At 34.8% G+C, this 14318-nt stretch overlaps 1 protein-coding gene across 6 annotated transcripts in view; it reads left to right on the top strand.

Moving 5' to 3' along the window:
- Nucleotides 1-857: 857 nt before the first annotated feature.
- The window catches only part of gria2b (glutamate receptor, ionotropic, AMPA 2b), a 29665-nt gene continuing 16204 nt past the window's right edge, over nucleotides 858-14318 (top strand). For 4 of the 6 annotated variants that reach the window (XR_014608795.1, XM_084133641.1, XM_084133644.1 and 1 more), the window contains exons 1-2: nucleotides 860-1098; nucleotides 1196-1336. Coding sequence is in view for 5 of the 6 variants with exons in the window: in XM_084133641.1 (XP_083989767.1) it covers nucleotides 1014-1098; nucleotides 1196-1336 (226 nt within the window). In the remaining variant the exon portion in view is untranslated. Of the gene's footprint in view, nucleotides 1099-1195; nucleotides 1337-14318 lie in introns of all 6 variants that reach the window. The other 2 variants (XM_084133643.1, XM_084133642.1) reach the window with 2 other exon arrangements.

Genomic DNA, 14318 nt, shown 5'->3' with positions numbered 1-14318 from the left:
GTGAGTCATCACATTTTAAAAGGGGAAATGGACCAGAATATCTATCAGCCAAGTCCATTTTCAACTGGATAAATTAAAATAACTAACCTCTTTCTTTCTTTCTTTCTTTCTTTCTTTCTTTCTTTCTTTCTTTCTTTCTTTTATATATTTGTTGGGCTTAAATAAAATAAAAAGTGGTTTATATGCCCAGAGTTCGTAAAAAATAAATAAAATAAAATGCTGAAATTATTGACAATAAAAATGTATGGGGTATGTAGCTTGGCACGCTCTTATTATTATTTATTTGAAGCAATTTTGTTTAGAAATCTTATTCATATTTGAAAAACCTTTGTCAGCCCAATCAAAGTCAGTGGCTGCTTCCGAAATTGCATAATGTTCCTACTAAATAGTAGGCGAAAAACAGTATGTGACAAAAGAAGTATGTCTGAATTCACAGTACTCATAAAAGCAGCATTTTAGTATTTTTACATGATGGTTACACCACCTTGTATAGCACTCGATATTTCAAATAGTGTTTATAAAATGGTTTAAAGGTTTATCAAAACTGTATGTAAGCAAAATGAACTAAAAAAATAAGAACTTGGCACGTGTGTTTTAAACTAGTTTATATATAGCTAAAGTTACCGCTGACCACTGACCAGTGTTTCGTTATCATTCGTCACCAGTTACCGTGGCGTGAATGCAGCGTTCTGTATGTTTGTGAAGGTAATATCAACTCATAGGAAGGCGCGCGAATAGGAGCAGGAGGGAGAGAGTGGGAGAGTGGGGTGAGAGAGAGAGAGAGAGAGAGAGAGAGAGAGAGAGAGAGAGAGAGAGAGAGAGAGAGAGAGATAAATCTGCATTATTCTTCCAGAAGCGGGACTGAGGCAGGAGTCCGCGATAGAGGAACCACCTGCAGGCAGCAGCCGCTCTCATTCTCCAGCAACGCCTCAATATGTTACGGATTTGATTGAACACTGTGTAAACGACAAATACTTCCTTCATACAGTGGGTGAACACACACTGGCGTGGAGATGCAACAGTTAAAGAATTTATCGATTTGTCTCATTTCCCTTTTATGTGGGTTGTCAACTGGAGGCTCTCCAAGTGTTCAAATTGGTACGTTTAATATGGACGTCATTTGTGTTAAATCAGCGTTTTTAATTCGTGTGAACGGTATGATTATTTTCAGCATATTTTGGTGTGTGTCGTGCAGGGGGCTTGTTTCCGAGGGGAGCTGATCAGGAATACAGCGCGTTTCGGATCGGAATGGTTCAGTTCGGAACGGCTGAATTTAGACTGACGCCTCACATCGACAATCTGGAAGTAGCTAACAGTTTCGCTGTAACTAACTGCTGTAAGTTATGTCTTCTTTTTTATATAGATACATGTGATTGCATAGTTTTTACAGCTGTTCGTTTTTCTACATTTCGTCAGTGTTAATGGATAGTTTGTTTGCATGCTGAAGTTTCAGTGTGGCTATTGGTAGGAATTTGTGTATAGCAGGATGTGAAGTTGGTTTCCACAGTAACGGAGATGAGCACGAGCTCACATCATCAGAAGCAGCTTAACCATTCTATTGTCTTCGGTAAAGAAAACGCTATACAGAAATAGCATACTATATTTTTTGTTACTAGAACCAAGCTTTTTTGACGTTATCACGAATATCTTTTTACGTATAAAAATTACATAAAAAATATATATATAGGCTATAGGATATTATGTATTTATGTTGTCGCATTTGACCCGGATTTGAACAATTTCACAATTTTGAACCGGATTACGACTTTTCACCTTTGGCCCTTTAAAAAAAAAAAAAAAAAAATTATATATATTTTTTTTAGATTGAACCACTCACACACTTTTCTCTTTAAGTTTGGGTCCCAGTGGCATTTTTCTAAACATCTGTAATGGTTGTTTTGCATAAGCAGGGAGGAATGGATTTGTTAAGACATATGTTCAAATTTGTCCCATATTGACTGCTCCAATCACATATTTGTTATGAGTTATTATGAAATGCAAAAGTGATTATTTGATTCATTACATTTTGTACACATTTTGCACAAGTTATGTTCCAATGATCTTTAACAATTATTGTAATATTATTGAGTTATTCAATGAACATTCAATTTATATATATATATATATATATATATATATATATATATATATATATATATAAATAAATTGAATGTTCATTGAATAACTCAATCTAATATTACAATAATTGTATATATACATATAGTGTCTTAGGATAATATAAAGATTAATGTCGCAGAAAGCATAGGCTACAAGAGTGTCCATTTATCTGAATAAATTACCCGCTTAACTCAGGAGGTTTATAATGCAGACGAAATGTATAAATATACAGACATTTGAAACTATGCCACAATATTTTTTTGTAGGATTTTTTGTGGTCTATCAGTATCACAAGGCTAGAAAATGTCATACGGTTGATTTGCATTCACATATTAGCTGTTTTAACGTGGGTAGCCTGTTGAGCTTCAAATGGTCAAAAGAGTAGAAAGAAGACATTTTCAATGTATGAGAAACCTCTCTTACATTTTCTGACCATCACTGCATTAGATTTAATCAGCAAAGAACTTTATGAGATGATCATGAATAAATGAAGCCTTTATTAAGTGGATCACTTATATTCAAGGATTTCATTAAGTATTCAGTGGGCTGTTGCTAAGCAATATTTCGAAAATGATTCTTGTTGAAGTCTCTTCAAGAGGATCAGTTACATTTTTTATTTTCAATTATTTTTCTCAAAAAGACTACATATCTAAATCATTTGCAGAACTTTCTCATAACAACCTTATGAGAACATTCTATTTGATGTTTTAGTTTCCTATTCAATACAGATGCATTTTTAGAATTAGTATTCTTTGATATTGTTAATAATGATAGTGTAGCACTTCATTTGTTGTGCTTATTCTTGAAAAACGTACTTTAGCACTGAATTTCTTCCCCAAGATGAGTGTTATGTGTTAACATTTGGTCTGTCGGGCGTCGTTCATTTTATTTCTCAAACATAAAAACCCCTAGATGGCACTATGCATTTACAGGCACTGCTTTATCGTTTTCAATCTTTCCCATACAGTTTAGTGTGTCTTTTTAAAAGCAGTTGGGGAGAATGTGTCCATCAGTCATATTTAATCTGGACCACACTAAATGTCATTTACACTTGCTTTACTTAAAATGAATAATTTGAAGAGCACAACCGATGATATGATTCATAATGCAACACTGCTTTTTGGTCTCTGGTATATGGAAGACTTCATGGGTCTTGTTGGTTTGAAAAACATTTACTCTCTAAACCTGACATTTGCTCTGTGTTGTCGGTTAGGCATGAGTCAGTTACAGTCATTCTTGTTACTGAAGTATGACAACTTGAGAACAAATACTGTGAATGGCCCAGTGTTAAATGGCTGTTCTAATGAGAAAAACTACAAGATATGCCACCTTGGTATGAAATGCAGCTAATGAGACTCTTCTCCTTTGAAGCTATAGCTTTTGGCAAGATGCTGTGTATTATTATATTAGCACTTATCCTCAGATATGAATCAACCCACATACTATATAACCCGAAAGGCATTGATGGCACTTGTACTATCATGTAAATATGGTTGTTTGCCACATCCCAACTTCAAATTGATTCAAATTGACCACTCAGAAATATGTTTATGTGTTAGAGTAACATATTTTCTATTGCTTTACAAGAAAAGTTGTCACAATTAATGGTAGGTTAAGAGTTAGCTGCAACGACCATGTTATGTTCTGATTTGACCATGATTGCTTGCTCACTTCACTGAACAAATAAAAAAATTCTAAATAGGAATGGACTAGACTGAATGATAAAACACCCCAGCTTTAAACATAAAAGCTTTATGTTTGCGCAGGGCCTCCCAGTCTAATTTAGTGGATTTATGATTCATATTTAAATGCATATATTTGAGTCAAGTAAGCAGATGTGCTGGTCAGCTTTCCTTAGCCCTTCCATCTATCTGGAAGATATATCTGGAGCACGTTTGCTGACATCGCACAAAATACAACACAGATTAGTTGTAGATAAATACATTTAAAGAGTCTGCTGCTCCTTGACATTTCTTGAAGATTAATTGTCAAATTAATTGGATGGAAACTGTATCAGCATCTCACTATATTGTACACAGTGCTGGGTAGTAATTTATTACATGTAATCTAGATTACATAATCAGATTACATGTAGAAAAATTAAGTACTTGTAATCTGATTATATTTTGTTTTAAAATACTCGTAATCAGATTACAGTTACTTTTTATGGATCACATGTTATTCTCACAATGGCAGTAAATTATTTATAATACATTGATTCTACTTTGGAACTACTTTTTTTAATCGTATATAAGCCTGCTGCTATATGTTCAGAATATCTTCTGGGTTTGTGGAGCCATCACTGAAAACTGAGACCCACACAGCATTTGATCACTGGATTTACAGAAATCATTTCACTTTTAAGAAGTGTTTACTCAGCATTGCATTTGCAACACTGCATATCTAATCAACTCCTGACAAACACAATAAGTATTATTTGAATTATGCTTCAGTGAGTCATTTAACTACAGTATGTATTACTGTCTTTGGGAGGCTTTTGTCTTTCAAACACATTCAAATGTACAAATTCACGTCATTTTATATTTAAATGCAACATAAGGATTCCCCACTTTTTTTGTCAGCTGAAACTCCTTTGACCTAATATATTTACTCCCTAAAATTTTTAGTTTATAAGTTAGGTCAATAATAAAATTATGACAGTAAGTAAAATAATAAATAATACAATTACGTTCATGGTTCTCTGATGTCGGTTAATGGTCACATTACATGCAGGTAAACTAAATATATATTGCTTTTTTAGTAAATGTTTTATTTTGATTGTTTTCATTTTAAAATTATTTATTTTAATTTAACATTTAGCTTTACAATAAACTCACAAACCCCTTGCAGTTCCATCATGAACCCCATAATATTTAATGCACTTCATATTTTCTTTCTCTTTGTATCAGTATGATACTTATCCTATTCAAATCAATGTGATAATCGAGTTAGGTCAAAAGTATTCTGTAAGTACTCAAAAAGTTGTCAGATTATATTACCTTAAATGTGTAATGTAATGGATTATGTTACTAATACAGTTTTTGTCATGTAATTTGGAATCAGTAAAGGACTACAATTTGTAAATAATCTAGCAAGCACTGATTGTACAAATTGGTAAATGTGTGTTATGTATTCAACTTACACAAATTTATCCTAATAAAAATATATATTCTGAGCTTGGATATCAAAATATTTACTCAAGACTAATCTATGTGAAATCAATTTTGTACGTGCCATGACTCCTGTTTTCAGAGTACTTTCACAGGACATTCATTTGCATATAAGCGGACAAAATTCCACTTGGGAGCACTGACTGATATCCAGTGTGGTTTTGTACCTGGTTTTGGAAGCACTTCCAGTGCTGGATCATGTTCAGTCCATTTGTGCTTCACTAAATGTTGTAACCATGAAACCCCCAGATACTAAATCAGTAGTCTTAAATAGTGAGGACCCTATTCCCTTCCAGATCATTCAGTCTGGTTTGGGATTGTGAAGTCTATTAACCGTGGGAAATAAATTACGTGATCATGATCAATAGCTGCGTGGGTTTCAATCCTTGTCTCTTGTCAGTACATACATAAGTCGTTCGACTATCCTCTGCTAACTGGGTGATTCGATCCCTTTTCAATTAAAAAGACCTGCTGTTTTTTCCTACCTGACACAGCAGGGTTCTCAGGACTGCTCGCTCTGATCCGGCTGTCACACAGCAGCCTGGGAAAGGCTTTAGTGCTGCACTGCTGAGAAAAAAAGAAGCACGGAACAGAAAAAAGCATTAGAAACTGTGAATGATTTGAAGTCAGGGTCCAAAATAACTTTATGCCACATCTGCCGATGCCGAACGAATTGAGGACGTTTACTAGTCATAAATATTTCTTATTGCCCATGAAACTATATTTTGCATATTTTGTCTTAGTAAAATATAGTCCTTGTGACAGACTCTGTCTCTTGGTAAAACTGCACTTGACACATTATGACTCATCGTAAGTTTTTCATGTTTTTCTCAGGTTTTCTCATGTTTCCATTTTGGTGGCTTAATGCATGAAATAATCCACATTAGTATTGTCGCAAGAAGTTCTGAAAAAAAAAAAAAAAAAAACTTTAGGCTCAGCTAAACGTCATCTTTTCCACCAAGGTAAAAGCGATAGATCTTTTTTTTTCTTTAGTAGATGGTTTGACTTGAATTGCTCAGATAATTTACATCAACAAGGGTCAAATGATCATTATTATAGGCCTACTTCATTTAAAACCAGGAAATCCAAAAAAGAAAGATGAAAATTCCTTATGGCAGTTATGTTGGGAAGGTGTCTTGTCTTCAGTGAAGTGCAGTTCTTTCATCCCCCGCCCCGCACAGGGATGACCCCCGTCTATTAAAAGCCCTTTTTTCCCCTGGCTGCAGCCACATAACAGAAATGGGCTGCATAAATTATCTGACAGTTCGATTTCCACTTTTTCCGGCCTTCTCATACAGAGGGAAACAGTAATTGTGTGGCATTCAATAAGAGCTTTTAAGACTGAGCCATGTGAGACAGTGCAGCTTTGTCATATTTCTGCGTAAGTCCAGTATATCATCTCATCATGACAAATGAGTGAGAGTCAGAACTGGTCAACATCTCAATTTGGCCTATTTTAGTAGTCTGTGCTCCATTCAGCTATGGCCAGAGGTGGTTCACACCTGCGATCCATGTTTAAAAATGGATAAAATGGTTTATAGCTTTGAACTAGAGCTGCACTATTCTGAATAAATTGAGAATCACTATTTTTTTCTTGCGATTCTCATGATTCTGGAGAATTATATATTTTTTTATTTCAGTGATTTATAAAACCTGAAAATTAGGCTTGCAGAAAGAAAAACCTTGCAATATCCAGGCTTCTGAGGTTCCGAAAAAAAAATTTCAATCTATTTTTAAAAATGTATTGAACCAGTTTAATAAATGATCCATTTACTCACTATAGGCAGTCACTTATTTGTTCTTGAATGAATCAGTGTTTTTGAACGACTTGATTTAATGAATGATTCAATAGGCTTTATGCCTATTGGTGGCTACAGAGAAAACTCTAATGTTAATTTTTGGTCATGACTTGTCTTGAAAAACTAATACAATTCGACAGCTGTCGTAATAGAAGTCACACTACAGGACTGTGAGTCAAATCTTCTGACTCTGCCAGAATTTCATCTGAGGTAAAATTTGATCACAGCGGTCATTAATCTGTCAAACTAATGATCAAAGACTTCAGATTTTAGCCTAGGATCAGAGAAATCTTTTAGGATTTGCTAAATTGGTCTCAGACAGGCAAATCGTGGCCAAAATGTACAGTGTGCAACTGGCTTAAATCATTGTCATTTGAGGCTGTGTGGGTGTTTGAATCAAGATCACAGTCTTTTTAACGATTAATTGTGGAGATGTATGTGCAATGCCATAAAAAAACATGGAAAAACAATGGCACAATTTGGGATTGTTACAGGTAAAAAAAAAATGCATTGAAGGCACCTGAGCTTAGGTTTCATAAGGCACATTCAATAACCTAATAAACAAACAAAGAAAAACAATTATAATAGAAATAAAATGAGTAAATAAAACATACTTTACAGACAAAAACTAATTTCTGAGATAATCCTAAAACTTGAAATGTGCATATTTTATGGACATTCTTGGGTACTTTTCACAGGAAACGAAGGGACTTCCAACTAGTATCCCTCACAGCCTGTGCTCCAGACTGTGCCATTGTTTCCATAGTGATGAGCTTCCCCGTTAGAGGAAGACTTTTCTAACACCCTGTGGTTTATCTATCTGTTCCTGAGCTTGTACACTTGCCACTGAGAACTCCCTCAATGAGTGAGTGTGTGTGTGTGTGTGTGTGTGTGTGTGTGTGTGTGTGTGTGTGTGTGTGTGTGTGTGTGTGTGTGTGTGTGTGTGTGTGTTTGTATGTGTGGGTGGAATATGATTTGTCCTGCCAGAGTGTGAAATCAACTTCAACACACACACACACACACACACACACACACACACACAGGAAAACGCTCTATTCGACGGTCACCATGGAGATGCTGGGTTCCTTTTAAAGGGTTGCATTTACATAATGGAAATTGCATCTATCGCTGTCGCTCTGCTGTAATCCATATAAAGTGTTCATGACTGAAATTAAGCATGACTAATCATGGTTTCTCTCAGTTAGTTGTTACAGTGTGCATGTTTGATCAAGAATTCTCAGAAGTGAATTCAGAACAGTGTCTGAAAGTCTGCAAGCTGTGCCGGTATTCATGCAGACTGCATTATAATAAATTCTGCCAAAGTGCTTTTGCTTTTCCAATATACACAGACAATTACACTGTTTATAAAAGCTCAAGGAATAATTGATGGCAATATGACATAATTAATACAACTATTATAAAAGCACTAAAAATTCTAAGATTGGATCTGTTAAATTGTTTATTCCACTAATTATTATTATTAATAAATTGAACTGCTTATTGAGCATGAGTGTCTTTTGTGCACAGCTCATTTATATTAGTACTTGAGTCCTTGTGTTAAAATGATTTTCCCACTGCTAGGTGTGTTCTAAAACAAAATGATAATCTTACTCGATTCATGTTTTATCTGTCTGTTCCCTTAATCATTCTTCAAGTTAATTTCACAGCCTTTGAAACATTCAGCTTTCCCTCTCACACCATTGAATGTCTGGCGGTTGCTGTTTCTATGGCAACGGCACGTCAATAATGAGCAAACATCAAGTCTCATGTGTTTATTACACTGGACTCCGACTCGGAACGACTTACAGAAGCTTATTAGATGCTGTGACACACCAGTGCACTGCACTCTCTTCATCCAGCCATTTGCAGAATTTCCACATACGCACCTGCTCTGCATTCAGACTTATTTATTTGTGCCTGAATTCACTGATCGTGCCTCTAAAATCAGCTAAAAACCTAAAGCTCTTCAAAATTGTTTTTGTTTGTTGAAATAAAGCTGAAATAAAATACAAATTTTAAATGTAAAAACTTGAGATGAACTTGAAATGAGAAATGTTGCCTCAACGACTAACTGAAATAAAATATGTTTAAGTTAAAGTACTAAAATTATAAAACTAAAGTAAAAATAAATTTAAAATGATTAAAAAAAATCAGCTAAAAATTAAAACTGAAAATATAAAAATAAAAGCTATACTGTATATAAATAATACTAAAATAATGCTGGTTGACAAATTTTTAATAAATAATTGAATACAAATTGAACCATTATCAAGCAGTACAACATTTAAATTGACTTTTTGCTGTTATATTACGGGATAATTGATCCAAAAGAGTTATTTTTCTCATAAAGAAGAGAATATAATTTAAGAATACAGAACATTGTCTTTCCGGCCATGTTAAATGGGGTACTAATTAATATTTTATAACATTTTAAAGTTTAATAAAAACAAAATGATTTCCACCAAAAAAGTAAAAAAAATTAAATGGTCCCAAGACGTCTATTAAAGGTGATGTGTGTAATTTTTGAACCACTTGTTTCACCAAATGGAAGTGGGGAAAATGGAGAGAGAAGACTGTTTAATGAGGTTTCATGAAAACTCCCCCCGTCTGCCATTGGCTGAATACAGAGTTAGCCCCGCCCCAAACTCACATCATTGGTTAAGCTAGTGTTGCTGTGTCAGACTGGTATAATATTTTTTCCTGAATTTTTTATTGAGATATGTGAAAATAATTTACCATCAAAACAATCACATGCATTACTGAAGCATAATTTGTTCATTTCATAGAGCGTATTATATTTTGAACCAGAAAGTCACTCCATTTCCAGATGCCTTGAATATGTGTTGAAATCTGCTTTATTTGAACTTTTGCCCCATGTGTTTAAAATCAGATAATTTAGGTCAGGTCTCAAAGGTTAGGTTTTTGTCTGGTTTACATCCCCCTGTCTTTTTAGCATGCTTCTATCCGGTCTCTGTAAACAAGAGGGTTGCTGGGGACTGAGGCTCTCTGTGTTTCCATGGAGCAGCTGCAGGAAGAGACTGTGAGAACCACATCCATCCCACAATGCTCCTCTTAAACCAATGGCAGGAATCTGTCCGCTCAGACATGTCTGCTCAGATAAACTTACTTTTATACACAGAGACACATACAGACTTAAACACACACAGGACCAGACCGTTACAGTCAGAGCCTATTAAACCTGACCAAAACCAGCCATTTCAGCATTCACATCCTTAGCACATCATATATGAAAAGTGACAGAGTAATGTACTGTCAACCGTAAAAAGAGCACAGCAATTCTGTTTGCTAACAGCACAAACCCTATGAAACGCTTTGGCAAGCAGCGATAAGGTGCCATATGCAATATATTGCAATGTCAAACACATAAGAGGAGGAGGAACAGTAGAAATTATCATGTTAACAAATCAATGTTTAATTAGACTTACTGTGCACGCTCTCAGTCAATATAAACAAACAAATACGAAAATGAGTAAACAACAAATTAGAAATGATAATGAGGACTTAAGGGGAAGTTGATTGCTCTTGTGTGGCACCTATGCAGTTTATGTGTAAATAAGTTATTAGGGCATATGAGTGTAATATATTGCACAGTATTGTGCTAATTTTCGCTCCAGTTAATATAGTTATTTCATCAAAGGTGACTGACACATAACATGGAGGCTGGAAAATGATGTGCTGTGGACTCAATACGTGTACTAGAAATGTGCTTAGTTAGCTTACAAGTCCATCAAGCAACACGTTTTGCAGGGAACTTGATCGCAGGTCCCAGAAATGGAAGCCCTATAGAACAGAATGTGTCAGACACAAGAAAATAAGGCCAACTAATGAGGACAGCTAAATATACCACTTCAGGCATTCTGCTCTCTCTCTCTCTCTCTCTCTCTCTCTCTCTCTGTCTCTCTCTCTCTCTCTCTCTGAAGGTTACCTTGCTTTCATTACATGAGGACACATTTAATATCAGTTTTATGGCCATGCCCAGTGAGCCCATATAGAGCTTTATCTGGGGTTTGGACCATCATAATTTTCAAAGAAGACATACTAATTTTTGTGCCCAAGGATAGTGAACAAAAATTCGAAAATTCCGTCATTGTTTGCTGACCGTCATGTTGTTCTGACCCCATTTGCTGTTGTTATTTTTTATGTGGAAAATGAAAGTAGATTTTTTTTCTCCTTTTTTAATAATCATTATGCAACTTGTCATACAGCATAGTGACCAGGGCTGTCATGCTCCAAAAATAAATAATTAAATAAAAAAACGGCAGTAGTAGCTTTTATGGTGCTATTTTAGCAGTGATGTTTATCCTTTTTGTACAAATACTGATAAATCATTTATAATAAATACTGCAATATTCCATTAAAAATAATTGTCAATTTTGATTTCATGGTTACTTTAAGAGAAGATAGGGTAACACTTTAGTTTAGGGTCAAATTCTCACTATTAACTAGTTACCTAATAGCATGCATATTACTAGGATATTGGCTGTTTATGAGTCATTATAAAGCACATATTAATGCCTTATTCTGCATGACCATATTCCCTTAATCCTACTTCAACTATCTTACTAACTGTTAATAAGCAGTAATTAGGAGTTTATTGAGGCAAAAGTCGTAGTTGATAGTGAGAATTGGACCCTAATCTAAAGTGTGATAAAAATTTGCTGTGAGCAAAGTTTAAAGACAGAACGCATACAGATTATACAAACAGTACATCCTTTATGACAGACCAGTCTTTATTGTGTTTCTTCGATTAAATGTAAAAATAATGATGACGAGAAATGAAATAAATAAGCAGAGCTTTGAAGCATTAGCTATTAACAGCATGAAGTAATTTATCCACACACTTCACTCATTGGGGTTGTTTCTGTATGCTAATGACTCTGTGCTATTGAAAAGCAGTCATTTGTGACAGTGTCATTAATAACTTCTTGGGTCTCTTATTCGCTCTCTGTATATGGTGGCGGTCTTGGTCTTGATTAAAAGACTTTAATAAGACGACATATATCTACTGTTCTTCCACACTTGACTGACTGGGCCATGCAAACATTTAAATGAACTCAAGTCTCAAATTTATGTTCATTACATAGCACATTATCGGTTAAAATTTAAATCCTAATAATAATAATAATACTGTAAAAAAAAAGTTGACCTAACTTGAAAAAAATAAGGCAACCTATCACATTCAACTTGTTAAGTTTACTCAACTAATTTGCTCCAATTAAAGTCAACCTTTGTTCCATCTAATGAGTAACTAGTAGTCTTTTGAATTCTTGTCAAGGTAACTAAAGATTGTTAAGCATTTAGTGATGGAGGGGCTACAATCCTTGTTCTTTCCTCTTCTTTCATTCTGTTTGATTTTCAAAGCTAACTACATTATATGAACTTTATTTACCTCTTAAAACAAGAGGCAAACATTTTACACTGTTAGGCAAATAAACTGCATACAAACGTTGCAGTAAGATACACATATACCTCAACACAACACAAATCTCAGACATGGTGATGATCATCAACAAATGCATATTCAGTAAAAATATGAACTCTGAACCGACAGCTAAATAACTGTAAAAACAACAGCTGCATCATAAATTTCTAGCCAGTAAATGCAAAGCAGTGATCATTTTTAATAATACGTATTACCACATATTATTTTCAAGCTGCGATGCATGCTGGGAACTGGCACAACATTGTTCAACATAAAATTGTTTGTTCAGATAACTCAATTTGGAAAGTTGGGACAACATTTAGACAAATACTTGAGAATCTAAATAAGGTCATGTTAAGCGTATTCTTGTTTAGTTCACTCAAGATAATAAACTGACTCATCCTACTAAATAATCTTTGTTCAAGCTACATTTTTAAATTGGTTAGAATAACATTTTGCAAGTTGGATTTTTACAGTGATTCTTTGTTAGAAAAAAAAATTGTAAACATACTGTAAATAGCAAAAGTTCTTAGGAAAAAGCACAAGGTAGGACATCGCTGATTTTAATGTTGTTTTATACATTTATTATAGAGGGGAAGTTTGAGTAGAGGACCGATATCGAGAAATTCTGGCAAATGTAACATTTCTAATCTCTAATTAGGAAAGAGTAATTACAGAGACATAATAAAGAAGTTTAAGACTATTACAATCTGTCCTTTACAACTATATAATTTCATGTTCCCCTTTAAATTCATACTAGAGACCAAAACAGTTCCCCTAAAGGAAGAATCACTCAGCATGTATTGAGGTTAGGTCACCGTGATTTTGCCAAGTAAGACATGTTCCTGGATCAACATATTTTGTTGATCCTGGATTAACGTTCCTGCCCCAAAATTTAGTCCTAACCCTATCCCTACCCCTAAACCTAACCCTACCCAAACTTTTCCCTAAAATCTGAGGGAAATGACAGGTGAATAACACTGATGTTGAAGCACCTCACCCTGGTTTTAAGCCTAAACTTGACATAAACTGTAAACTTGTTCCTCAAATCTGATTGGTTGATTGGAAAGTTGTTCCAGGATCAACAAAGATGTTGATCCAGGAACATGTGGTACTTGGTGAAATCACGTTCACCATTGAGGTTGACTGCAAGCAATAATTGGCAGAATTGTAAAAATAAAAAATAGTCCTTTTATTTTTATTCAGTAATAGCTTGAGGAAAGGCAATTCAAAAGTATATCTTTATCTGCACTTGACATCCTTTTTTACCTATTTTGTTATAATACGGCTGGTATTTTGAAAAAATGCATTCATGGGGTTGATTCATGATTCAACAACCAACCATATACCAGATGACCTGACCTGACCCATCTGATAACCCAACCTCTTTGATCGCTATAGACCAATGGAAATGTTGAAACTGGTTATAGATAAGAAAGTTTTAATGTTCATAAATGGTTTCACTAATTGTGCAGAGCAACATACTCATTAAGGACAGGTCTAAGAGCAGCATGATCTGTCACACGCCATGCAGCTTTCATTGTATAAAATGTATACATGGAGGTGACAGGCAGAAAGGTGTCTTGGGAAATAGCGACAGCCCGAGTTGGGGATGGTAGCGAAAAGTGGAGTGGGGGAAGGGACCAAGTAGGGAAAAAATTCAGAGGCTCAGAGCCAGATGGTCATTGATATATAGAGGTGGCCCAGTTACAGTATGTTGTACCATCTCATGAACATGAGGACAAACTGTACTTTAGTTGTACAATTTTTTAATCTTGGTGTATTACA

This window comes from Abramis brama (assembly GCF_963993115.1).
Source record: "Abramis brama genome assembly, chromosome: 13".
Taxonomy (NCBI): domain Eukaryota; kingdom Metazoa; phylum Chordata; class Actinopteri; order Cypriniformes; family Leuciscidae; genus Abramis; species Abramis brama.
This window is presented reverse-complemented; position numbering and strand designations above follow the sequence as displayed.